We start from the raw sequence: 25,965 nt of genomic DNA, 5'->3' as shown, positions 1-25,965 counted from the left end.
GAATCAGCGAGAGGTGTTGTCTGTCACAGTTGGCAGTCTTGTTTCATCTGATCAGTATGAATGGAAAAAGATTTTTGAAATAGATGATTTAAGCACATGTCTAATTTACCTACAACCTTCACCCATAGCTAGTGGCCCACACAGGCCTGGCTTCCTCAGCTACCCCAGTGGGTCCAGGTGACAACTGATTCAGCTCCCCGACAATGTTTGCCTGACATCTGGATAGAATCAGAGATTCCAAGGACTGAAGGAACATGGAGGTCCCCTAGTCTGACCTGCAGCAGAATGTCCCTGAATTAGTCCCTGGTTGAACTGGAGCAGACCTGTTAAAAATACCATCCATCCCTGTGTTAAAAATTGTTGGTGATGGAGAAACCATCAGGATGAGTCCTTTTTACTCTTTATAATCGTTTGGATCTGCTGGCCCCCAGCCTTGGCCAAGGTTTTGTAACTTGGCTGGAGCTGGCAAGTGAGATCTTCACAGTTACTGGGACCTGGGACCAGAGGTGCAGAGGGCAGCCCACACTGAAAATGCCAAGGTCAGGGCAGGCTGCATTAAGGAGAGCAGTTTATCCCAAAACTGGTGGCTAATACAGTAGTTAGATTCACCAACCAGTCACAAGCTGTGCTCCTGATCCCCCACGCAGGTTATCAAGAAGCCAAGAAAAAAAGAAAGAAATCACACAGCCCACTTTATTGCATTCCAATCTAGGCTCCCAATCAGCAGATTGGTCCAGTAAAGTGAGAAGTTACTTAAAACTCTATTCACTGTACAAAATGTTCTTCTAGATCCCCAAAGGGCCAGACATGTTTCCAGATCAACATTGGTTTGGATTTTACCCAAAAAATTCCACATTGCCAGCCAATCCTTTAGCATCTAAACCCAAAGGTTTTCTTTAAAGAAAAAGAAAAGAAGAAGCAGATAGTTGTTAAATGGTCGAAGCAATCAGATACACACAGAGACTTCAGAGTCCATTTATCAGCAGTGAGTTTCCTTGCTTGTGAAGTCCCTCTGGAACACACCCAAAGCTTGGATGGGTCATTCAGTCCTTTGTTCAGAGGTGCAGTTTGTAGAGAAGTTACTCCAGAGTCGAAAGCAGGATCGAAGACAAAATGGAGAAGATGTAGCTGCCGTCTTATATCCTGTGTACATCCTCTGTCCCAAACACAAGTTCCCAGCATGCAGGTATGGAAAAGCTCTTGGAGTCTCCTGTCCACAGGAATGTCCCTACAAGTCCTGCTGACTCGGAGGCGCTTCCCCCGGCTTCTCTCAATGGGTTTATTGTACAGCAGATTGCCCTTGATGGGTGATCCAACAGTCTAGGCAGTGCTAATGCCAATCTGTCTGGGGGTTTCACCCAGATACACAGCACACTATCAATATACCACACACATTTATAACTCATAATACATATATGACGCATACATATAAACAAACTTACCATATTTAGCAAAACATACATTACCACTAATACCTTACATGGCATAACTGGTACGATTCATGAAATTTCATAATATTGGTATCCATAATATTATGAATAGTCATCCACATTCCATAGAGCATCACAGTTACTAGCTTGGTCGTTACCGCTTCACCACCCTGAATGTGCACAGGCAGGTGGTTTCTCTGGAGCTGCTCTTCGTTCTTCTGGCTTCTTTTCCTTACTGGTCACTCTTAAACTAAGGCAGAGACTCTCCACACTAAATATCCCAATGAGTGGGTCACACAGTGTTTGTAAATTATGTCAGAGCCACACCAGAAAACTTACAGAATCAAGGTCATTCAAGGAATGCCCGGGAATTATTTATTATCTTTTATTTCGATAGCACTGGGAACCCCAGTCCTGGCTCAGGACCTCACAAAACACAGAGGAAAAATACAGTCCCTGTCCCAGAGAGCTCACAATCTAAGGGGATCCATGGACAGAGACCTGGGCAGAGATGCAGGAGACCTGGGTTTGTTCCCAGTTCTGCCACTGGATGGACTGAAGGTTCTACTGGGTGGCCTTGGCAAAGTCACTTCCCCACTCTGTGCCTCAGTTTCCCCATTTGTAAAAACTGGAAAACTGTTACTGACCTTGTTAAAGTTATTTGAGATCTACTCATGACAAGCACTAGAGAAGATCTAGATATCACTATAGGAATACACAGACCCTTCTATAATATACCACACCTAATGGATTTTAAATCATTTGGAAATCTAGAACCCCATTGAGACTTTCAGCAAACAATCTGGAACCTGTTGGATTCTATGTAGTTTGAAAGCACTCTAGAATCCAGTGATGTCCTAGATCCAGTCGAGAATCTAGAACCCACAGACTTGAGTTTGAACACATTAAGAGGCTTACAATAAAAGAGATTCCAGAGCCAGCTAGTGATGCAGAATCCAAAAGAGTCAATTAGCTGAGAACACATTGAGAGATCTAAAACAAACAAGATTCCGAGGCTGGCTATTGATCTGGTGCCATTGATGACACATTGAGTTTGAAAAAAATTGAGTGACCTAGAATGCATGGAATTCTAGGGAGAGAAGGGAATCTAGAATCCAGGGACATTGCAGGGTTTATGAACAGTTAGATAATTGGAACCCATTTGGATTTAGAACCATCAGGAATCTAGGGACAAAGAGGATGTCAAGTTTTCAGCTATCCCAAAGTCTGACAACCTTTAAGCCATCTCTTGTTTTGTGTTCTCAGCTTCTGACCCCGGTCTTCCACTAGACTCGGGGCCACTGCTGGCAAGATCGTCAGCAAAAGCCGCCTTGACCAGAGTGACAAGAGACGTCCTGAAGACCTGCCAGAACTTCTCCCCCATAAAGAGGTAGAGGATGGGGCTGATGCAGCTGTTGAAGCTGCATGAGAAGGTGTAAATGACCAAAAGGGGGCCTCTGAGTACCTCTGTCTCCTCCTTTTTGTAGAGCTTCAAGCCATAGTAGAGGTGGTAGGGGAGCCAGCCAAGGAAGAAGGAAACTACTGTGGTCACCATGACTTTGAAGGGCTTCCCTGCCCATGCCAGCTTCTTCTCTTTCATCTTCAGCACAACGCTGACATAGCATCCCACGATGGTGCAGAAGGGCAGCAGGAAGCCCAGCAGGAACTCAACCATGAAGAAAGCCTGGTGGACCCGTCTGCCCAGTTCCTCCATCTCGGCTCCATTCCAGTCTCTGGAGAGGGTGTAATTACTGATGCAGATGATCCTGCCCCCATCCACAGTCTGGGTCTCCCGGAAAGCCAGGTAGGGAGTGCTGAGACCGAAGGAGGCCAGCAATACACCCACAACCAGCTTCCTAGCCCGTGGCACGGTGCGGTGATTCCGGGACCAGATGGGATGGTGAGTGAGGGTGTAGCGGTCCAGGCTGATGAGGGTGATAAGGAAGGCAGAGATGAACATGACAATGGAGATGAAGGTGTAGAGGAGCTTGCACATGGCTGGCCCGAAGACCCAGTGTAAACCCATGAGGAGGTAGACGATGAAGAAGGGGGTCATCAGGGTGAAGAGGAGGTAGCAGGAGACCAGGGAGAGGAACCAGACTGTGGTCACCGTCCTCCTCATCTTCAGACCCAGCACCCACACGTACAGCCCATTTCCCACCACACCCACCAGGAAGGTGGGGAAGAGCAACACGGCTGCGGTGAGGTGCGCAGCACTCACAGCTGCTGGGGGCTGACTGGAATTCACCCAAGTGGTTGATGGGAGAGTCGTGTTCCCGTGGTCCATGGTGCCCTGGGGAGAGACAGAAGAGGGGTTGGAAGGGATGACCCGTGGAGGGGAAAGGGGAGAGTGGAAGAGGAGGAATGAAGCAATAACAGAGGGGGTTAGGAACACACTATTGGACAGGACCTAGCTGGGCACCCCTGGTCCTCCAGAATATCCAGGCTGGGTATTCTCAGTAACTGGACTATAGCCGGTGGAACTCCCTGCTACAAGGTAGGACTATGGGCAGCAGAGGAGGAAAAGGGGGGTAACAAATGTGGGAGGAGTGGGGAAGGGGACAGTCTAGTAGGTCAAATACACAGCTGTAATCTGGGTGATGGGCCGGCTCGGGGTGGGGAGGCGAATGGGACATGGGGCCTTTTCCTCTAGCAGATGCCAGCTCCAATCGGTCTCCGGGGCAAGGACTGGCTGGCTCAGAGAGGTGGGGATTGGTGTTGTTGACTCCAATCATACAGCAGTTGGTGATGGTGGAAGTCATTGCTACAAACTGGACAAAGCCAACCTCCCCACACCCCCAACCTGTCTTCTGAGCTCATCTGCCTGCCACAGGAATTGCTGCTACACCCTGACTTGTGAGAATGGGCAGGGTCCTTCTCACCCTCATTGTAACACAGGAAGCCTCAATCCACTAACCTACTTCCCTGCCCCGCAGCCGTGCTGCCAGCCCTGCACAATGTGTTCTGTCCTAATTGATTCTCTTGGATTCTGCATCACTAGCTGGCTGTGGAATTTCATTTCTCGTAAGCCTCTCAGTGTGTTCAAACTCAAAGTCTACGTATTCTAGATTCCCGACTGGATCTAGGACCTCTGGGTTCTTACCTCTGCCTGGGACTGTGCCCCCCATGGCCTTTTTAGTTTGGAGTTCTTTCTGCTCTGTAGAATGGCCTAATGGTTAGAAAAGGGGGAGTGGCAGCCAGGACTCCTGGGATCTATCCTCAGCTCTTGGAATGGGGTGCAGGGAGCGTCTAGTAGTGATTTTCTTCTATAGTATAGAAGAATCCCTCTACCCATCGTCTCGCCTCACCTGGGCAGCGCAGGACCCAGCACAGAGAGAGACTTGGATGGTGTGTGTTTGCTCAAGAAAGCATCCGTGAGTCTGTCCTCAGAACCCCTGAGTCCTCCTCTGTGTGTTGAGTTCACTCCCCTTTACTCTGTGTCTTCTACATGCTGCGCCCCCACTGGCTCTCTGAGATCCACAAGCTGCAAACTATGAGCAGAAATGATCATTGGACACCATCTTAGCAGATAAATCACCTAACAACCATTTTTTTAAAACTCGCCCTTATTCCCCTCCCAGAGCCTGGCATAGAACCCAGGAGTCCTAGCTCCCACCCCCCACTGCACTAGATGTTTGGCCAGGCCAGCAGCTCATCTAGTGAGCCGTGCCCCTGTGAAAAGGAAGGGCCTGTATTTTGCACAAGTCCTTTACTGACAGGGGCTGCACCCAGAGATAACCCAGCCCCGTTAGCTCACAACAAAGGCTGAGTCACAAATGATGCAAGTCCCAGCTGAAGGGGGGGCTAGAGTTTTGAAGCTTGGGAAAAGGGGTCACTGGGAGCCAGGACTCCTGGGTTCTGTCCCCAGCTCTGAGAGGGGGTGGGGTCTAGTGATTGGAGCAGGTCAATAGCCGTTAGGGGTCCTGTGTTATCTACATGTTGTGGGTGCATCCCTGCATGAGACAACTCTTGTGAAATGCTGCCCCTTCCTGTTCTAGATAAAATCTCAGTCACACCCAGCCCTCCCCAGAGTGTTCGTTACACAGGCCCCATCCTCGTAGCTCCCTGACAGGAACCCAGCGCTACTGGGAAAACAACCCCCAACAGCATAGTGCACGAGACCAAGGTTGAATTCTGAGGAGAGTGGTGCCTAGTGGTTAGAGTGGGAGGGGGAAGAGGCTGGGAGCCAGAACTCCTGGCTACTATCCCTGGCTAGGGGAGGGGAGTAAGTCTAATGGTTAGAGCAGGGTACTGGGAGCTCGGACTCCTAGGCTCTGTCAATATCTCGGGGAGAGGAGCAGGCTCCCATGGTCAAGGCAGGGCTGCAAGCCAGGACTCCTGGGTTCTATCCCAAATTCTTTGTGGAGAGTGGGGTCCAGTGAGATAGATCAGAGGCATGAGTGTTGGGAGCCAGGACTCCTGGTTTTCCCTGTATCGGGCTGGGGGACTTGCGGGTTGTGCAGGGAGGAGAATGAAATGCAGGGATGGGCAGTGCTGGTGCTCCATACTTCTGTCGCTCTCTCCCTCTTCTCCAATCCCCTTTGTGTTCTTCCCACACGTCCTTAGGGGCTCACAGCCCCTCTGCTTTCCCAACCATCCCTGCCCCTCATGGCCCCTCCGCGTTCCCGACCAGCCTGATCCCTCATGGCCCCTCTGCCTTCCCCACTGGCCCGGCCCCTCTGCCTTTCCAGCCAGCCTAGCCCCTCACGGCACCTCTGCCTTTCCAGCCGGCCTGGCCCCCCACCCCTAGCTTTTCTCTGGTGCTTTTCCTCAGTAGATCTAAACATATTTTACCAAGGAGGTCAGTAGAAGTCTCCTGGCTATTACAAATGGGGGAAACTGAGGAACAGAGTGTGACAGTGACTTGGCCAAGGTCACCCAGACGGCCAGTGGCAGAGTCAGGAATAGCGCCAAGGCCTTGTGAAACCCAGTCCTGGTCTCTCTCTATCCTGCCTTCCTAGACAGTGAGCTCTCTTGTGCCGGAACTCACTTTCAGCTCTGTGCTTGTACAGCGCCTGGCACAGCAGGGCCCTGGGCCAGGACTGGGGCTCCCAGAACTACCTGAAATAAAATATAACAAGTAAGAATCAATCCCGGGTGTTACTTGAACTACATAGATCCAAGGTTTGTGTGGTGGCTCTGAAATACTTTACAACCACGCGTGACCCGCTCACTGGGATATTTAGTGTGGGGAGGCTCTGGCTTAGTTTGAGAGCAGCTGATAAGGAAAACAAGCTGGCAGAATAAAGAGAGAATCCAGAGAAACCACCTGCGGCCAATTCAATCAAGGCAGAAGTGACCTATTCCCAACAGTTGACAAGAAGGTGTGAATATCAACACAGGGAACATTACTTTTTGCAGTGACTATCCACTCCCAGTCTTTATTCAGGCCTAATTTGATGGTGTCCAGTTTGCAAACTGATTCCAGTTCTGCAATTTCTCGTTGAAGTCTGTTTTTGTTGTTGAAGAATTGCCACTTTTAAGGCTGTTATTGAGTGTACTGGAAGATTGAATGGTTCTCCAACTGGTTTTTGAGTGTTACAATTCTTGACGTCTGATTTGTGTCCATTTATTCTTTTGCGTAGAGACTGTCCGGTTTGGCCAATGTACATGGCAGAGGGGCATTGGCATGTGACGGCACTACAAAAAGTAATTTTCCTTCTGTTGATACTCACGCCTTCTTGTCAACTGTTGGGAATGGGCGAAATCCACCTTGATTCAATTGGCCTTGCTAGCAGTACAAAAAGTAATTTTCCCTCTGTTGATATTCACACCTTCTTGTCAACTGTTGAGAATAGGCCACTTCCACCTTGATTGAATTGGCCTCATTAGCACTGATCACCCCCACACTTGGTAAGGCAACTCCCATCTTTTCCTGTGCAGTAATATATACACTGTTTATTGTATTTTTCACTCCATGCATCTGATGAAGTGGGTTTTAGCCCCAAAAGAGCTTATGCCTACATAAATTGGATAGTCACTACGGTGCCACAAGGACTCCTTGTTGTTTTTCCTGATACAGACTAACACGGCTACCTGGTCTCACTAGTAGGTCAGGTGGTCCTAGCACCTGATACTAAACATTACCTGGGACTTCTTGTAACTTTCCCACTGGAAGGGAAGGGAGGTCAAGTTTGGGAAACAAAGGATTCCTGCCTTCTGTAAATCTTATTTAAGGGTGGGGAGGAAGGGAAACGGGATCCTCCTCTCCACGGCCTGTCTGCCCAAGAAGAAAGACTGCTAAAGTCAACTGAAGAGAAGGCAGTGGGGGGAGTCCACACTGAGACAGGGATCCAGTCTGAAGAGAAATATAACTGGAACTCTGAACCACAGAAACTTTGCAACCGGCCTAAAATAACATTTAGGATAAGAAATTACATGTTGTAACGTGTTTCTTAAGTATATTGAGCGTAGCTTGCATACTTTGTTTTATTTGCTCAGTAATCTGCTTTCTTCTGTCTGTTGTCTCTTATACTCACTTAAAATTCACCTTTTCTAGTAATAAACTTATTTCTTCTTTATAATATAACCCTGTGTGTACAATTCATAATTGAAATGTGTATGTTGGGGTGGGGGGGGGGAGGCTGTGCATACCTTCCTCCACATTGAGGGAGGAGGCTGATATAATATACCTTTGGGTCTGCACTCCAAGGGAGGTGGACACCTGAGTGCTGGGTAAGTCCCTTATGTTCTTATAAGCTGAACCTTCCCAGAACTGATCTCAGTGTCTGTTTCGTTCTGCAGTTTGCTGTGGCCCTGCCTGTGTGTGCTGGAGGAAGCTTACTAGCTTGGCTCAGCAAGACAGGTAAAAAGGGTCCCCAGGTTGGCATAACAGGCAGGCTCAGAGGTATCTGAGCACATTTGGTGGCATCCTAAGGAGGGCAGCCCATCATACTGTGGATCTCGGGAAGGTCCCAGCTCTGGAAGGACGGTTACTTGGAGATTTATGAAACAAGTTTCTTATGCAAAGGGCCACGGGCTGGAGATCTAAGTTTTCCAAAGTGGCTGGTCATGCTTGGAGCTTCAAAATTTTGGGTGTCTCCGATGTGAGTGGTGTGATGTTCAGAAACTATTGAGCACCCTCTCTGAGGAAAATCCGGTCTCTTTAAGGGTGTTCCTCTGGGAAATAGCCAAAAAACTAAAAGCACAAAAAATTGCCAACATTTTTGGGAAACTAAGCTTGAAAGTCAATAGGGCAATGGAGTGAACAGGCCAGATCCTCAGCTGGTGTAAATCAGTGGATGTCTGTTGTCTTCACTTCAGAACTCTTGAGTAATTCTACTGCCTCTGAGTGGGGGGTGGGGAGTGAGGTCTGGTGGGTTAGAGAAGTGGGGGCTGGGAGCCAGGACTTCTGGGGTCTATCCCCAGCTCTGGGTAGGGAGTGGGATCTACTGGTTAGAACAGGGGATGCTGGGAATCTGGACTCCTGGGGTCTATCCCTGGCTCTGGCAGGGAAGTGGGGTCCAGCGGTTAGGGTAAGTGAAGACCAAAACAAGGATTCCTACATTCTCTACATTTTGCCGGTGCATCAAATCGTTAACTGAATCCTGAGAAGGGCTGCCTCCTCCTGTTCTAGCTAAATGCCTGGGTAATCAGGGGCGGCTCTAGGGATTTTGCCGCCCCAGGCACGGCAGGCAGGCTGCCTCCGGCGGTTTGCCTGCAGAGGGTCCGCTGGTCCCGTGGCTTCGGTGGACCTCCCACAGGCACGCCGCGGAAGGCAGCCTGCCTGCCGCCCTCACAGCGCCGGCAGAGTGCCCCCCGCGGCTTGCCGCCCCAAGCATGCGCTTGGCGTGCTGAGTCCTGGAGCCACCCCTGCCGGTAATGCCCAGCCCCGCTGGGACACCTCACAGACAGCAGGTTGGATGTGCAAAGATGGATCAGGACAACATCAGACTCCTCATCTCCAGGTGCAAAGGCAAAGAATGGTGCCTGGGGTCCACCCTCCACCAGCACACAGTTCAGGGCATATATTTCTTACTGCAGATTTCCTGCGCACGCTACAGCCTGCAGAGGTATGAACTGCCCATGAGCCAAAGTACAAACACTTTAGTAGTGGAACAACTTTTGAAATATTTCTATACCAGTCCCTGCCCTCATTTAATAGCCAAGTTCAGGGACTGTCCCTGCTCTGCATTTCATGACGGTCTGAGCCTTCAGTTTTTCCCTGGCTCTGCAACAAGAACATCCTGACAATCTGAAAATGAGATATCGGCTCAATTTTTTTGGAGAGCGGCTGAATCCTGGGAGCTCCTTGACCCAACACTCTCAAATTTGCCACAGAAACCCCACCGCATCCTCCGTTGCAGAGTGCAGTTTTTCAACGCAGTTGGGGGTGTCCGTGCAATGTGGATATTATGAGCGGCTCACATTCGGGGGGCTGCATTTCATGAACTCCCCAACCAAACGGTCACCCTTTTCCCCAGCAGACTCCAGCACAGCAGATGAGACCTTTCCCCACTAGGAGGCTCTGGCTCTGATCTGGCTTCAGGGCCTGGGACTAGGTGGTTCAGGGAGGTGGGGATTGGGGATGTTGACTCCTAGCATGCAGGAGCTGGAGCCAGTGGAACTCTCTGCTACAAGGTGGAAATAAACCATCCCTCCTCCACCCTATCTCTTGTACTCATCTGCCTGTCACAGGAACTGTTGCAACACTCTGACTCGTGAGAGCGAGCAGGGTCCTTCTCATCCTCATTGTAACACAGGAAGGCCCCAATCCACCAAACTGCTCCTCTGCCCCTCTGCCGTGCTGCAGCTCTGAACCAGGGATCTCTGGGCTATTGTCTCTGTCCAGGACTGCCTCCCCCACGGCCTTGTTAACATGGTGTCCTCTCTGCCCTGCAGACTGGCCTAATGATTATGGCAGGGGAGACTGGGAGACAGGACTCTGGGGTTCTAATCCTGGCTCTGGCAGGTGAGACAGGTTTAGTGGGTCAGAGATGCAGAGGCTGGGGGGCAGGACTCCTGCGCTGGGGGAGGGACGGGGGGTCCTGTGTCTTAGAGCTTGGTAATGGGGAACACCTCATCTGATTAACCTGAAACAAAAGAGAAAAATTCACCATGTCACAGACCCCACCTACTACCTCTGTCTATTGAGTCTCCATGTTAACCCCATTAATACCCAGTGGCAGGGAGTCCCACAGGTTTGCCTTCATAATAGCTAATGTCTGTGGCATCTAGGTAGGTCTAAGAAAGAAATTCCCTGTCAGACCCAACGAGGGGCACTGCCCATTGTCTCGACTCACCTGGGCAGCGCAGGACCCAGTGCAGAGAGAGACTCGGGTGGTGGGTGTTTGCCCAGCAAAGCGTCCGTTAGTCGGTGCTGCCCTGTGTGATGAGGACACTCTCCTTATCTCTCTGTCTTCTACACGCTCCGCCTCCACCTGCTCTGTGAGCTGGAGAAGCTGCAAACCATAAATGGAAATGATCATTCAGACGCTGTCTTAGCAAAGAAACCACCTAAGAAACAGCCATTGCTTTAAAACTAGCCCCACTCCCCTGCCAGAGCTGGGCATGGAGCCCTGCAGCTCTGGCTCCCAGCCCCCCACTAGACCCCACTCCCCTCCCACATCTGGGACTAGAACCCAGATGTCCTGCGTCACCCCTCTGCTGCTCTAACCACTAACCCTGAGGCCTCAGCAGGGAGCAAAAGCCCTTCAGTCCCAGGGCTGCAGTGGGGGTCCAGGTGCTGGGGCTTCTCCCACCCAACCCAGCGCTTCTGCGGGGGAGTGGTGTCGGAAGCAGTGTCAGGAGGCGAGGATTTTCCCTCCCTTGCTAACCCAGTGCTTCTGCCAGGGCTCTGGGATTTCCTCTGGGGTGGGGTGCCCATTTTTCCAGGGGCCCCCAATTGGCCACAGCCCCTAGGCACAGGCCCTGTGGGTCCATTGGATAATCTACTACTGCCCAGACAAGCTCCTTAGACTGGTCAGGTGCGCAGGGCCAGGGTTGTACAGAAATGTGGGGTCCATCGGCACCCCTCAGAAAATATCAACGCCGCCTGCCACCCATTGCAGGGGGTCGTGTGTCCAAAGGGACTAGAGCTTCAACGGGGCTCCCAAAGACGCACATGCCCCAGTGGTGCGGCCACGGTGCCTGGCATGATTGTGGCTGGGCTGTTGCTCCGGAGTTGGATGTGAGTGTGCAGAGAGGAAAAGGCTGTTGGATTCGGGGGGGGGGGGTGCGGGGGAGGGGCGCTTGCAACCAGGTGCCGCAGACCCTGAGCTCAGAACTGCCCTAGAACCATCAGAAATACCATGCAGCCCTGCGTTAAAAATTGTCGGTGATGGAGAAACCGGGTTGGTCTTTTTTAGTCATTATCATCTTTTGGATCTGCTGGCCCACAGCCTTGGCCAAGGTTTTGTAACTTGGCTGGAGCTGGCAAGTGAGATCTTCACAGTGACTGGGACCTGGGACCAGAGGTGCAGAGGGCAGCCCACACTGAAAATGCCAAGGCCAGGGCAGGCTGCATTAAGGAGCGCAGTTTATCCCAAAACTGGTGGCTAATACAGTAGTTAGATTCACCAACCAGTCACAAGCTGTGCTCCTGATCCCCCACGTGGGTTATCAATAAACCAAGAAAAAAGAAAGAAATCACACAGCCCCCTTTACTGCATTCCAATCTAGGCTTCCAATCAACAAATTGTTCCAGTAAAGTGAGAAGTTACTTAAAACTCTATTCATTGTACAAAATGTTCTTCTGAACCCCCAAAGGGCCAGACACATTTCAAGATCAATATTGGTTTGGATTTTACGCAAAATACCATGATGTCAGCCAATCCCTTAGCATCTAAAATCAAAGGTTTTACTGCAAACAAAAAGAAAAGAAGAAGCAGAGAGTTGTTAAATGATCGAAGCAATCAGATACACACAGAGACTTCAAAATCCATTTATCAGTGGTGAGTTTGCTGGCTTGTAAAGTCCCTCTGGAACACACCCAAAGCGTGGATTGGTCATTCAGTCCTTTGTTCAGAGCTGCATTTTGTAGAGAAGTTACTGCAGAGGTCGGAAGCAGGATCGAAGACAAAATGGAGAAGATGCAGCTGCCATCTTATATCCTGGGTACATCCTCTGTCCCAAACACAAGTTCCCAGCATGGGTATGGAAAAGCTCTTGGTGTCTCCTGTCCACAGGCATGTTCCTACAAGTCTTGCTGACTCAGAGGCATAGTCCCTGGCTTCTCTCAATGGGTTTACTGTACAACTGATTACCCTGGATGGGCCATAGATCAGACTATGCAGTGCTAATGCCAATCTCCCTGGGGGTGTCAGCCATATACACAGCACAAATTGGAGATATCAATATACCACACGTATTTATAACTCACAATGCAAAGCTGACACATAAACAAGCTTACCATATGTAGGAAATCATACCTTTCCCATTGATACCTTACCTAACTGGTATGATTCATGCAATTTCTTAACATTGGTATCCATAATGTTATGAATGCTCACCCAGATTCCATACAGTGCCACAATTACTAGCTTGGACGTTACTAGCTTTACCACCCTGAATGTTCTTGGGAACGTGATTTCTCTGGAGCCACTCTTCTTTCTGCTGACTTGCTTTCCTTACCGCTTGCTCTTAAACTAAGCCAGAGCTTGCTCACAGGAAATATCCCAGTGAGAATGTCACACGGAGTTTTTAAATTATGTCTGAGATGCCCCACAACATTTACAGAATCTATGTAGTTCAAGGAATGCACGGGAATGACTATGTATTATTAATTTTTATTTTTGTAGTGCTGTGAGCCCCAGTCGTGGCCCAGGACCCCACTGTGCTAGGTGCTGTACAAAGAGAACTCACAATATAAGGTGATGCATGGATGGAGACCTGGGCTGGAACACAGTAGACAATGGGTTTCTTCCCGGTTGTGCCAGTGGATGGACCAAAGGTTCTACTGGGTGACCTTGGCCAAGACACTTCCCCACTCTGTATCTCAGTAAAAATTGGAAGACTGCTAATGGTCTCCTTGATAAAGTTGCTTGAGATCTACTGACTAGAAGTATGGAGAAGAACTAGATATCGCCATTATAATATACAGACTCTTCTATAATATACCACACTTCATTGATTTTAAACCATTTGGAAATCTAGAACCCAAATGAGACTTTTAGCAAACAATCTGGAACCTCTTGGGTTCTATGTGTTTTGAAAACACTCTAGAACACAGTGATGTCCTAGATACAATCAGTAATCTAGAACCAATAAACTCTGAGTTTGAACACATTGAGAGGCTTACAAGAAATGAGATTCCAGAGCCAGTGAGTGATGCATAATCCAAGAGGGTCAATTAGGTGTGAATACATTGATAGATATAAAACAAACAAGATCCTGGAGCTGGCTACTGATCTAGTGCCATTGATGACCCATTGAGTTTGAAAAAATTGAGTGACCTAGAACAAATGGCATTCTGGAGAGAGCAGGGAATCTAGAATCCAGGGACACTGCAGGGTGTTTGAACAGTTAGATACCTGGAACCCATTAGGATTTAGAACCATCAGGATCTAGAAACAAATGGGATGCCAAGTTTTCAACTCTCTCTAAGTCTGGGCATCTTCAGGCCATCACCTATTTTGTGTTCTCTTGTCTTCCACTAGACTCGTGGGCACTGCTGTCAAGATCATCGACAAAAGCCACTTTGACCAGAGTGAGAAGAGACGTCCTGAAGACCTGCCTGAATTTCTCCCCCACAAAGAGGTAGAGGATGGGGGTGAAGCAGGCGTTGAAGCAGGATAACAAGATGTAAATGACAAAGAGGGCACTCATGATCGACTCTGGCACCTCCTTCTCGTAAAGCTTCAAGCCATGGTAGAGGTGGTAGGGCAGCCAGCCAAGGAAGAAGGAAACCACCATGGTCACCATGACTTTGAAGGGCTTCCCAGCCCACGCCAGTTTCTTCTTCTTCATCTTCAGCCCAATGCAGACACAGCATCCGGCAATGGTGCAGAAAGGCAGCAGGAAGCCCAGCAGGAACCGGACAATGAAGATGGCCAGGTGGACTCGTCTCCCCAGGTCCTTTGTCTCGGCTCCATTCCAGACTCCAGAGAGGGTGTAATTGTTGATGCAGATGATCCTGTCCCCGTCCACCACCTGGGTCTCCCGGAAAGCCAGGTAGGGAGTGCTGAGAATGAAGGAGGCCAGCCACATGCACACAACCAGCTTCCCAGCCCGTGGCACGGTGCGGTGATTCCGGGACCAAATGGGATGGTGAGTGAGGATGTAGCGGTCCAGGCCGATGAGGGTGAGATGGAAGACAGCAGAGAACATGGCCACGGAGATGCAGGTGTTGAGGATCTTGCACATGGCTGTGCCAAATACCCAGTGTAAACCCATGAGGAGGGAGACCATGAAGAACGGGGTCAGCAGGGTGAAGAGGAAGTAGCAGGAGACCAGGGACAGGAACCAGAGCGTGGTCACCGTCCTCCTCATCTTCAGTCCCAGCACCCACAAGTACAACCCATTCCCCAGAACACCCACAAGGAAAGTGGGGAAGAGCAACACGGCTGCAGTGAGGTGCGCAGCGCTCACAGCTGCTGGGGGCTGACTGGAATTCACCCAAGTGGTTGGTGGGAGAGTCGTGTTCCCTTTGTTCATGGTGCCCTGAGGAGAGACAGAAGATGGTTTGGGAGGGATGACAGTGGAGGGGAACGGGGAGAGTGGAAGAGGAGGAATGAAGCAATAACAGAAGGGGTTAGGAACACACAATTGGACAGGATGTACCTCAGCACGCTCTGGTCCTCCAGAATATCCAGGCTGGATATTCTCAGCAACTGGGCTATAGCTGGTGGAACTCACAGCTACAAGGTAGAACTATCAGCAGCAGAGGAGGAAAAGAGTGATAGCAGACTTGGGAGGAGTGGGGAAAGGGGCCAGTCCGGTAGATGAAACACACAGCTATGCTGAGAGTACCATGTCACTGTGGTCTTGATGACGGGCTGGCTCAGCGGAGGGAATGGGAGACGGGGCCTTTCCTCTCTAGGAGACGCCAGCTCCAATCAGCCTCCAGGGCAGGGACTGGCTGGCTCAGGGAAGTGGGAATCGGTGCTGTTGACTCCAGTCATGCAGGAGCTGGTGATGGTGGAAGTCACTACTAAAAGCTGGAAAAAACTGCCCCACCCCCAGCCTGTCTTCTGTGCTCATCTGCCTGTTGCAGGAATTCCTGCCACACCCTGACTTGTGAGAATGGGCAGGGTCCTTCTCACCCTCATTGCAACACAGGAAGCCTCAATCCACTGACCTACTTCTCTGCCCCACAGCCACGCTGCCAGCCCTGCACAATGTGTTCTAACCTCATTGACTCTCTTGGGTTCTGCATCACTAGCTGGCTCTGGAATCTCATTTCTTGTAAGCCTCTCAGTGTGTTCAAACTCAAAGTCTATGGGTTCTAGATTCCCAGCTGGATCTAGGACCTCTGGGTTCTTACCTCTGCCTGGGACTGCACCTCCCCATGGCCTTGTTAGATTGGAGTTCTTTCTGCTCTGCAGAATGGCCTAATGGTTAGAGAAGCCAGGGGGAGCTGGGACTTCTGGGTTCTACCCTTGGGTCTGGGAGTGAGGTGCAGGTCTGGGGGTCAGAAGTTCTGGGCTGTGGGAGGGACACGGGGTCTTTTGTCTTAGAGCTTTGCAAGTGGGAAACACCTCATCTGATAAAATGTGAAAAAGAGAAAAATTCACCCATGTCGGAGATCTCACCTCCTATTTCTGTCTATTGAGTGCTCCAGCTTAACCCTGTGCTACCCAGTGGCAAGGAGTTTCTTGGGCAGGGCCGGTGCAACCATTTAGGCGACCTAGGCGGTCGCCTAGGGTGCTGGGATTTGGGGAGGGCGCCATTTTCTTCAGCAGCGACTGCAGCGGCTGGATCTTCGGCCGCCCTGGTCACCACCGGCATTTAGGCGGAGGGAGCTGGGGCAGGGGAGCGCGGGGAGGGCCACCTGCAGCAAGGAAGGGGGGGCAGCATGCAGGGGAACACCCCGCCCCAGCTCACCCCTGCCCTGCCTCCACCCTGAGCACGCCGTGGCTGCTTCACTTCTCTCGCCTCCCAGGCTTGCGGCTGCTTCACTTCTACCGCCTCCCAGGCTTGCTGTGCCTAAGATGATTGGCGCCGCAAGCCTGGGAGGCGGGAGAAGTGAAGCAGCCACGGCGTGCTCATGGCGCTCGTGTTCGTGCACGGAGCAGGGGTGAGCTGGGGCAGGGGGGGTGCCTCAGGGCGGAGGGTGGGGGGTGGGGAGCTGCCGTGGGGAGGTGGTGGTGGGGCGCAAGGTGGAAGTTTCGCCTAGGGCGTGAAACATCCTTGCTCCAGCCCTGTTCTTGGCCAACCCCACTGATACCCAGTGGCAGGGAGTCTCACAGCCTAACTCTACTAATACCCAGTGGCAGGGAGTCCCACTGGTTTGCCTTGACCATGGCAAACTTCTGTGGCGTCTAGGTGGCCTTAAAATGGAAATTCCCCTTCAGAGAGAATGAGGGGTCTCTGCCCATCGTCTCGACTCACCTGGGCAGTGCAGGATCCAGCGCAGAGAGAGACTTGGATAGCGTGTGTTTGCTGAGCAAAGCGTCTGTGAGTCTGTCCCCAGAACGCCTGAGCCCTCCCATGTGTGTTGCATTTACCCCCCTTTACTTTGTCTTCCACATGTTCCACCCCCACCGGCTCTCTGAGATCCACACGCTGCAAACCATGAACGGAAATGGTCACCCGATACTCTCTTAGCAGTGAAATCACCTAGAGAACAATCATTGTTTTGAAACTAGCCCCACTCCCTCCCAGAGCCTGGCATAGAACCCAGGAGTCCTGGCTCCCAGCCCCCCTGCTATAATACACTAGAAGCTTAGCCAGCAGCTCATCTTTGGAGGTATGCCCCCGTGAAGAGGAAGGGCCTGTATTTTGCACAAGTCCTTTACTGACACGGACTGCACTATTACCCAGAGATAAACCAGCCCTGTTAGCTGACAAGAAAGGCTGAGTCACAAATGATGCAACTCCCAGCCAAGGAGTGGGGGGTCTTGTGGGTTAGAGCAGGGGGAGAAGGCACTGGGATCCAGGGCTCCTGGGCTCTGTCCCTAGCTCTGGGGGGGGGAGTGGGGTCTAGTGGTTAGAGCAGGTCAATAGCCATTAGGGGGCCTGCGTTATCTACATGTTGTGGGTACATCCCTGGGTGAGACAACTCATGTGACATCCTGCCCCTTCCTGTTCTAGATAAAATCTCAGTCACACCCAGCCCTCCCCAGAGTGTTCGTTACACAGGCCCATCCTCAGAGCTCCCTGACAGGAACCCAGCGCTACTGGGAAGACATCCCCCAACAGCATGGTGCACGAGATCAAGGTTGAATTCTGGGGAGAGTGGGGTCTAGTGGTTACAGCCGGGGACTGGGAGCCTGGGTTCTGTCCCCGGTTCTGTGTGGAGAGTGGGGTCTAGTGAGTTGGAGCAGGGAGAGTGGGGTGGGAGTCAGGACTCCGGGGTTCTATCCATGGCTCAAGGAGGGGATGGGGTCCAGTGAGATAGATCAGGGGCCTGGGTGTTGGGAGCCAGGACTCTTGGTTTTCCCTGTTTCGGGCTGGGGGACTTGCCGGGTTGTGCAGGGAGGAGAATGAAATGCAGGGATTGGCAGTGCAGGGGCTCCACACTTCTGTCTCTCTCTCTCCCTCTTCTCCAATCCGCTTTGTGTTCTTCCTACACCCCCTTAGGGGCTCATGGCCCCTCCGCTTTTCCAACCATCCCTGCCCCTCTCAGCACCTCCACCTTCCCGGCCAGCCTGACCACTCATGGCCACTCCAATTCCCAGCCATCCCAGCTCCTCACGGCCCCTCCAGTTCCCAGCTGGACCGGCCCCTCCACTGCCCAGCCCCTGACTGCCCCTCTGCCTTCCCAGCCAGCCCTGCCCCTCACAGCTCCTCCACCTTCCCAGCTGGCCTGGCTCCTCCACCTTCCTGGCCAGCCCAGCACCTCAAGGCCTCTCCACCTTCCTGGCCAGCCCACCTGTGACGTTGCAGTCTATATGATTTTATAAAAATTTAATAAGTGAATATAATGTAACTGGAATATGCTTCATGCAAAAGGTCTCTTGTAAGGGATCATTACAAAGCTTATAATCTACTGTGCATGGTCGTCCTGTTTGTATAAATGTATCACTCTTGTATCTGAAACTAGAAATATGAAATATAACTCTGAGGGCCTATTGTCATTATGCAAAGTGTGGGCCATTAATGATGGTTTGGAATCTTTGTGACTCCCATTAACCAGGACAATTGTCTGCAGATGGATGTGTTTTACCTGTAAGTCTTCCTGTACACGTGTGTGCTGGCAAGTGGGCAATGAAGTCTTGCAGTGACATGTGATCATGTCACCTGAACTGGAATCCATCTTTAACCTGGTGCTTTTCCATTGAGAAGGAGGGGGTGGGAACCCAGAGGGACAAAGGATTCCCACCTTATGCAAAAGAGATATAAGGGGGTGGAACAGAACAAAGGGGGAGGAGCCATCATGAGGAATCTCCTAGCTACCACCTGAGCTGGAGCAAGAGCTGTACCGGCAGAAAGGATTGTGGCCAGGCCTGGAAGGGGTCCAGTCTGAGGAAAAAACGTACTGAAGCATCTCTGAGGGTGAGATTATCTGTATTCAGTTTGATTAGACATAGATTTGCGTGTTTTATTTTATTTTGCTTGGTGATCTGTCTGTTCTGTTACTTTGTTCTGTCTGTTACTACTTGGAACCACTTAAATCCTACTTTCTGTGTTTAATAAAATCACTTTTCACTTATTAATTAACCCAGAGTACGTGTTAATACCCAGGGGCACAAACAGCTATGCATCTCTCTCTATCAGTGCTATAGAGGGCAAACAATTTATGAGTTTACCCTGTATACGCTTTATACAGGGTAAAACGGATTTATTTGGGGTTTAGACCCCATTGGGACTTGGGCATCTGAGTGTTAGAGACAGGAACCCTTCTGCGAGCTGTTTTCAGGTAAACCTGCAGCTTTGGGGCAAGTAATTCAGATCCTGGGTCTGTGTTGGAGCAGACGGGAGTGTCTGGCTCAGCAGGACAGGGTGCTGGGGTCCCGAGCTGGCAGGGAAAACAGGAGCAGATGTAGTCTTGGCACGTCAGTTGGCAGCTCCCAAGGGGGTTTCTGTGATCCAACTTGTCACAGTACCCTTCATGGCCTCTCAACCTTCCCAGCCAGCCTGACCCCTCACAGCCCCTACATCTTCCCAGCCAGCCCAGCAGCGAAAGGGGAGAACCATCAGCTGGGTTTGAAGGGAAGTCAAGTGGCAGCTTCATGTGGCATCCCCGGCTGGGGTGGGTGGCTGTGGGCTCAGCCTGTGGGTTCTGGGGCTGAATATGATGGGGATGGTGACCTCCCTCTTGTCCGTCCATGTGGTCCTCACCTACCTGCTCACCTCCTGCTTTATAACTCTGTTCGTGTCTACATCTGCCTCGGTTTCCGCTGGGTCTTCCGGATGGCCATGTGTAAGCTCCTAAAATGAGTGCCTCTCCTTGGGCATGTTCTATGCCAGCACCCTCCTCACCCTCACCAGCCTGGACTGCTGCACTCTCCCCTGACACCCTGTCTGGTCCCGGCATCACCCTACTGTGGCTCGGGCGAGGAAGCTGTTCACGGTCGTATATTTTCTCTTCACTCTCAGCACTCTCTAACTGGGTTTCTGGGAGCTCCTGGAGATGGAGGGGGCAGGGTTGCCTGAACCAATAGTTACATCTTCTACAAAGATGGGGATGGAGCCAAGATGCAGGCCTGGAGGACACATCTCCATCCGGTCCTGTTCGGGATGCAGTTCCTGCTGGGCTCCCTGCTGCCCCTCGGCACCAGCGTGGGATGCCAAGGCTGGATGGGGCTGGAATTGAAGAAGAGGAGACTGGTGTGGTGTGGGAAGCCTTTCAAAGTCATGGTGACTGCAGTGGTGTCGTTCTTCGTCTGCTGGATGCCCTATTGCCTCTATCATGGCCTGCTGCTCTACAAGAATGCAGTGCCGGTGTCGGTCACAAGCGCCTTCCTGCTTCTTTACATCCTCTTGACTTTTTTAAACACTTGCTGCACCCTTGTCCTCTACATCTTTGTGGGGGGAGAGGTTCCAGTGGGTGCTCAGGATGTGCCTCATCACTCTGGTCAAGGCAGCTTTCGCTGATGATCTCGGCAGCGAAGCACTTGAGCCCAGTGGAAAAAAAGGGACAGAAGTTGAAGGACCAGAACTGGAGATGGCCTGAAAGTGCCTAGAGTAAGAGAGCATTGGAAACTTGTCATTCCACCTGTCCCTTCATCCCTGATTGAACTAAAACATGATGGGTTCCTGGTATCTCAATGTTTATAAACCGAGCAGTGTCCTTGGGATTCCCGATTCCTTGTAATCTGCAGAATCTCATTTGTTCTAGATCTCTCAATCTTTTCAAAATCAATAGGTCTTTAATGATTCTAGATCATTATCTGGCTCTAGAACCTAATTTCTTCTTGGTCTTTCAATGTTATGAAACTCAGTGGGTGTTCAAGGGTTCCAGATCACTAGCTGACTCCAGAATTTCAATGTGTTCTAACCTAACTGATTCTCATGGGTTCTGTGTCACTGGCTGGCTCTGGAATCTTCATTTTAAGTCTTTCAATGTGTTCACACTCAGTAGGGTCCATGAGTTCCAGATTCCTGACTAGTGCTAGGACCCCAGTGGATGCTAGAGTGTTTTTAAACCATATAGAATCCAAACAGGTTCCAGATTTTTTGTTGGATCTCAAAATCTTATGGGGGTTCTAAATTTCCAAATGGTTTAAAATCCATTTGGCATAGCGTATTATAGAAGAATCTGTGTATTATAACAGCAATATCTAACTCTTCTCTAGTGCTTGTCCTCAGAAGATCTCAAGGTTTTTTTTTACCAAGGAGGTAAATAGCAATCTCCTGGTTATTACAAATGGGCAAACTGAGGCACTGAGTGCAGAAGTGACTTGGCCAAGGTCACCCAGATGGACAGTGGCAGAGCCAGGAATAGTGCCAAGGCCTCCTGAGACCCAGTCCAGTTGTCTATCTATCCTGCCTCCCTAGACAGTGAGATCTCTTGTGCAAGGACTCTTTTTTTTGCTCTGTATTCATACGGTGCCCTGCATAGCGGGGCCCTGGGCCAGGACTCGGGCTCCCAGCACTACCTGAAATAAACTGAGTAAACTGGGTAAACTGAGGCACACAGTGGGGAAATGACTTGGCCAAGGTCACCCAGTAGAACCTTCAGTCCCTCCAGTAGAAGAACCGGGAACAAACCCACGTCTCCTCCATCCCAGCCCAGGTCTCCATCCATTGCATCCTCTTAGATTGTGAGCTGTCTGGGACCTGGACTGTTTTTTTACTCTGTTTGTACAGCACCTAGCACAGCGGGGTGCTGGGTCAGGACTGGGGCTCCCAGAACTACCTGAAATAAATTATAATATATAATAATCATTCCCTGGTGTTCCTTGAATGACATAGATTCCATAAAGTTTGTCTGGTGGCTCTGAAATACTTTACAACCACTGTGTGACTCGATCACTGGGATATTTAGTATGTGGAGGCTCTGATTTAGTTTAAGAGTGGCCAATAAGGAAAACAAGCCGGCAGAACAAAGAGCGGCTCCAGAGAAACCACCTTCCTGTGAACACTTCAGGGTGGTGAAGAGGAAACATCAAAATAACTATGAAGATCCCACCTGTCAGCTCCAGACAAGTTACAAAAATTTGGCCAAGGCTGGGGGCCAGCAGATCCAATGGACGATAAAGACTTGAAAAGATCCTCTCTGGTGGAATCTCTATCACCGACAATTTTTAAGGCAGGACTGAGTGGTTTTCTAAGAGATCTACTCTAGTTCAACCAGGGACAAATTCAGGGACGTTCTGCATGAGATCAGAATAGAGGCCCGCCCTGTTCCTTCTGGCCTTGAAATTTCAATCTATCCAGAGGTCAGGCAGTCATTGTTGGGGTGCTCCACCAGTTGTCACCTAGGGCCCACTCAGACGTCTGAGGAAGCCAGGCCTGCATAGGCTACCAGGGAGGGTGGAAGGCTGTAGCAGAGTTAGACATGAGTGTAGCCCCTCTGTTATTTTAAAACCTTGTTTCTCTAAATGTTTCATTGCTCATGTTCAGATGGAAACAAGACTTTGGTTGAAGCTGGCTTCCCATTGTTCAGACTCTGGAAGTCAGACCTGTAGTGTAAGCGGCTTGATCCACAGGGTGCTGTGAGCCAGGGCTCAGATTAAGTGTGGGAGAACTGCCAGAGACCATTTGGGAAAGGTTAAAAGCACAAAGGCTGCACTCTCGGGACAGAGGTGCAGTTAATCTTGCAAGCATGACATACACTACCTCTCAATGTTTCAATATTCAATAGGATCTCATGGGTTCTAGGAATTCTGGGTGGTTGCGAATCTCTTAAATTCTAGGTCTGTCAATGTTTTGGAATATTATCAAATATTATGTTGTCTAGAACCTCATGGTTTCCAACCCCCTATATGTTAAAAACCAAAGAGGTTCCCATGCGTACTAGTTATACTAACGATTTTAGAACCTCTTGGGTTCTAGGCCCATCAATGTTTTGAAACAGCATCAGATATGATGTGGGCTAGAACATCATTGTTTCCACCCTCTATATGTTTTAAAACCCAATAGGGTCCCATGAATTATCGCTGTATGATTGGTTCTGGAACCTATTGGGTTCTAGGTCTGCCAATGTCTAAAACCTCATTCAGATCCTGTGTGGTTTAGAATCTCATTGTTTCTAACCCTCTGTACATTTGAAAACCCAATAGGATCCCACAAGTTCTAGTATATGCCTGGTTTTTCAGTGTTTTTAAATGTGATCAGTACCACTGTGGTCTACAAGCTCATGGTTTCCAAGCTCCTGTATGTTTGAAAAGCCAGTAGCATCCCATGGGTTCTAGGTATCCAACTGGTTCCAGAATCTCCAGAGTTCTTGGTCAATCATGTTTTTTAGAAATACAGCCCAGAGCCCAAACCCCCTCTTGCAGGCATTGCAGAAAGTGAGAAGATTCTCCATCCTGACGGTGACGGGCATGGAAACAAGATCTTCTAGAACTGTGTGTGACATTGCACTCCATATTCTTTATGGAAATAGGCTTATGATATGGATATGACATAACTGAGATCTACTTTATGCAAGATGGGTCTTGTAAGATATCATTGTAAAGGTTATAATTTACTGAATGTGATTATCCAATTTGTATGCATGTATCATTTTTGTCAAGTTTGGGAAAGAAAGGATTTCCACCTTATGTAAATCCTATTTAAGGGTTTGGAGGAAGACAAACGTGACTCCTCCTCTAAACTGCCTGTCTGCCCAAGAAGAGATACTGCTAAAGACACCTGAAGGGAAGGCGGGGGAAAGGAGGGAGGGGGGTGGAATGTGTCCAGATAGAGGTCCAGTCTGAAAAGAAATATAACTGAAACTCTGAACCACAGAAACTTTGCAACCGGCCTAAAATAACATTTAGGATAAGAAATTACATTTTGTAACCTGTTTCTTAAGTATATTGAGTGTAGCTTGCTTACTTTGTTTCATTTGCTCAGTAATCTGCTTTGTTCTGTCTGTTGTCTCTTATATTCACTTGAAATTCATCGTTTGTAGTTAATAAACTTATTTCTTGTTTATAATATAACCCTGTGTGTACAATTCATAACTGAAATGTGTGTGTTGGGGGAGGGGAGAGGCTGTGCGTATCTTCCTCCACATTGAGGGAGGAGGCTGATATCACAATATACCGTTGGGTCTGCACTCCAAGGGATGTGGACACCTGAGTGCTGGGGCAAGTCCCTTAAGATGAACCTTCCCAGAACTGATCTCAGTGTCTGTTTTGCTCTGCAGCTTGGTGTGGCCCTGCCTGTGTGTGTGCTGGAGGAAGCTTAAACTTGGCTCAGTAAGACAGGTAAAAAGGGTGCCCAGGCTGGAATAACAGGCAGGCTCAGTGGTATCTCAGCACATCTGGTGGCATCCTAAAGGGGGCCACTTGTCACACTGTGCATCTCGGGAAGGTCCCAGCTCTGGAAGGAGGGTTCCTTGGCGATTAATGGCACAAGACTCTTGTGCAAAGGGCCAAGGGCTGAAGATCTAAGTTTTCCAAAGTGGCTGGTCATGCTTGGAGCTTCAAGGTTTTGGGTGTCTCCAACGTGAATGGTCTGATGTTCAGAAAGTGTTGAGCACCCTCTCTGGGGAAAATCAGGTCTCTTTACGGGTGCTCAGCTGGGAAACATCCCAAAAACTAGAAGCAAAGAATTGCCATTTTTTAAAAGAAACTAAGCCTGAATGTCAATAGGGCAATGGAGTGAACAGGCCAGATCCTCAGCTGGTGTAAATCAGTGTAGGTCTGTTGACTTCCCTTCAGAAGTCTTGAGTAATTCTACTGCCTCTGGGAGGGAAGGGGAAGGGAGAGGGAGTCTGGTAGTTTAGAGCGGGGGGGCTGGGACACAGCTCTGGATAGGGAGTGGGATCTAGTGGTTAGAGCAGGAGATGCTGGGAATAAGGACTCCTGGGTTCTATAACTGGCTCTGGCAGGGAAGTGGGGTCCAGTCATTAGGGTAGGTGGAGACCAAAACAAGGATTCCTGCATTTGCTACATTTTGCCAGTGCATCAAATTGTGAACGGAATCCCGTGAAAGGCTGCATCCTCCTGGTCTAGCTAAACCCCCTGGTAATGCCCAGCCCTGCTGGGACACCTCACAAATGGCAGGTTGGATGTGCTAAGATGGATGAGAACAACTGGGTGCAGAGAGTAGGAACAGTGCCTGTGGTCCGGCCCCCATCAGCAGACAGCTCAAGGCCTGTGTTCCTCACTGCAGATTTCCTGCGCAAGCTACAGCCTGCAGAGGTGTGAACTGTCCGTGAGCCAAAGTACAAACACTTCAGTAGTGGAACAACTTTTGAAATATTTCTGTACCAGTCCCTGTCCTCATTTAATAGCCGAGTTCAGGGGCTGTACATGCTCACCCTCATTGTAACAAATGAAGGCCTCAGTCCACCAAGCTGCTCCTCTTCCCCTCAGCTGTGCTGCAGCTCTGAACCAGGGACCTCTGGGCTATTGTCTCTGTCCGGGACTGCCTCCCCCATGGCATTGGTAGCATGGTGTCCTCTCTGCCCTGCAGACTGGCCTAATGGTTACATCAGGGGAGACTGTGAGACAGGACTCCGGGGTTCTAATCCTGGCTCTGGCAGGTGAGACAGGTTTAGTGGGTCAGAGATGCAGAGGCTGGGGGGCAGGACTCCTGCGCTGGGGGAGGGACGGGGGGTCCTGTGTCTTAGAGCTTGGTAATGGGGAACACCTCATCTGATTAACCTGAAACAAAAGAGGAAAATTCACCATGTCACAGACCCCACCTACTACCTCTGTCTATTGAGTCTCCATGTTAACCCCATTAATACCCAGTGGCAGGGAGTCCCACAGGTTTGCCTTCATAACAGCAAATGTCTGTGGCTTCTAGGTAGGACTAACAAAGCAATTCCCCTTCAGACCCAACGAGGGGCAGCTGCCCATTGTCTCGACTCACCTGGGCAGTGCAGGACCCA

General features: G+C 50.1%; 3 protein-coding genes and 1 pseudogene across 5 annotated transcripts in view; 1 reads left to right on the top strand and 3 right to left on the bottom strand.

The window, feature by feature from the left end:
* Positions 1 to 2,967, bottom strand: part of LOC120390647 (probable G-protein coupled receptor 33) — a 16,495-nt gene extending 13,528 nt beyond the window's left edge. Inside the window, exon 1 of the mRNA XM_039513408.1 lies at positions 2,896 to 2,967. The gene's annotated coding sequence lies outside the window, so the exon portion shown is untranslated. The remainder of the gene's footprint in view (positions 1 to 2,895) is intronic.
* On the bottom strand, positions 978 to 25,965 carry LOC120390645 (probable G-protein coupled receptor 33). Of its 2 annotated transcripts, none has more exons than XM_039513402.1 (3): positions 25,947 to 25,965; positions 10,673 to 10,831; positions 978 to 3,723 (listed from the first exon to the last, which is right to left on the bottom strand). In XM_039513402.1, the coding sequence occupies exon 3, from the start codon at positions 3,715 to 3,717 to the stop codon at positions 2,668 to 2,670; it is 1,050 nt and encodes a 349-aa protein (XP_039369336.1). In that variant the 5' UTR covers positions 3,718 to 3,723; positions 10,673 to 10,831; positions 25,947 to 25,965; the 3' UTR covers positions 978 to 2,667. The 2 variants fall into 2 exon arrangements, with proteins under 2 accessions (XP_039369336.1, XP_039369335.1); XM_039513401.1 differs by lacking the exon at positions 25,947 to 25,965 and adding an exon at positions 15,339 to 15,382.
* Positions 13,985 to 16,984, bottom strand: LOC120390648 (probable G-protein coupled receptor 33). 2 transcript variants are annotated; one of them, XM_039513409.1, is made up of 2 exons: positions 16,920 to 16,984; positions 13,985 to 15,029 (listed from the first exon to the last, which is right to left on the bottom strand). In XM_039513409.1, the coding sequence occupies exon 2, from the start codon at positions 15,021 to 15,023 to the stop codon at positions 13,998 to 14,000; it is 1,026 nt and encodes a 341-aa protein (XP_039369343.1). In that variant the 5' UTR covers positions 15,024 to 15,029; positions 16,920 to 16,984; the 3' UTR covers positions 13,985 to 13,997. The 2 variants fall into 2 exon arrangements, with proteins under 2 accessions (XP_039369343.1, XP_039369344.1); XM_039513410.1 differs by lacking the exon at positions 16,920 to 16,984 and adding an exon at positions 15,150 to 15,213.
* Positions 17,731 to 20,765, top strand: LOC120390597 (annotated as a pseudogene).

The sequence above is a fragment of the Mauremys reevesii genome, linkage group 24 (assembly GCF_016161935.1).
Source record: "Mauremys reevesii isolate NIE-2019 linkage group 24, ASM1616193v1, whole genome shotgun sequence".
Classification (NCBI taxonomy): domain Eukaryota; kingdom Metazoa; phylum Chordata; order Testudines; family Geoemydidae; genus Mauremys; species Mauremys reevesii.
The sequence above is the reverse complement of the archived record's forward strand: the minus strand, read 5'-3'. Positions and strand labels throughout refer to the sequence as shown.

What these genes read in the sequence shown, in the direction of transcription:
- LOC120390648 (XM_039513409.1), bottom strand. Translation starts at nt 15,023, where the DNA reads ATGAACAAAGGGAACACGACTCTCCCACCAACCACTTGGGTGAATTCC.
- LOC120390645 (XM_039513401.1), bottom strand. An exon ending in CTGGGTCCTGCGCTGCCCAG is followed by an intron (nt 3,724 to 10,672) that starts GTGAGTCGAGAC and finishes GTCTCTCCCCAG; the next exon opens with GGCACCATGGACCACGGGAA.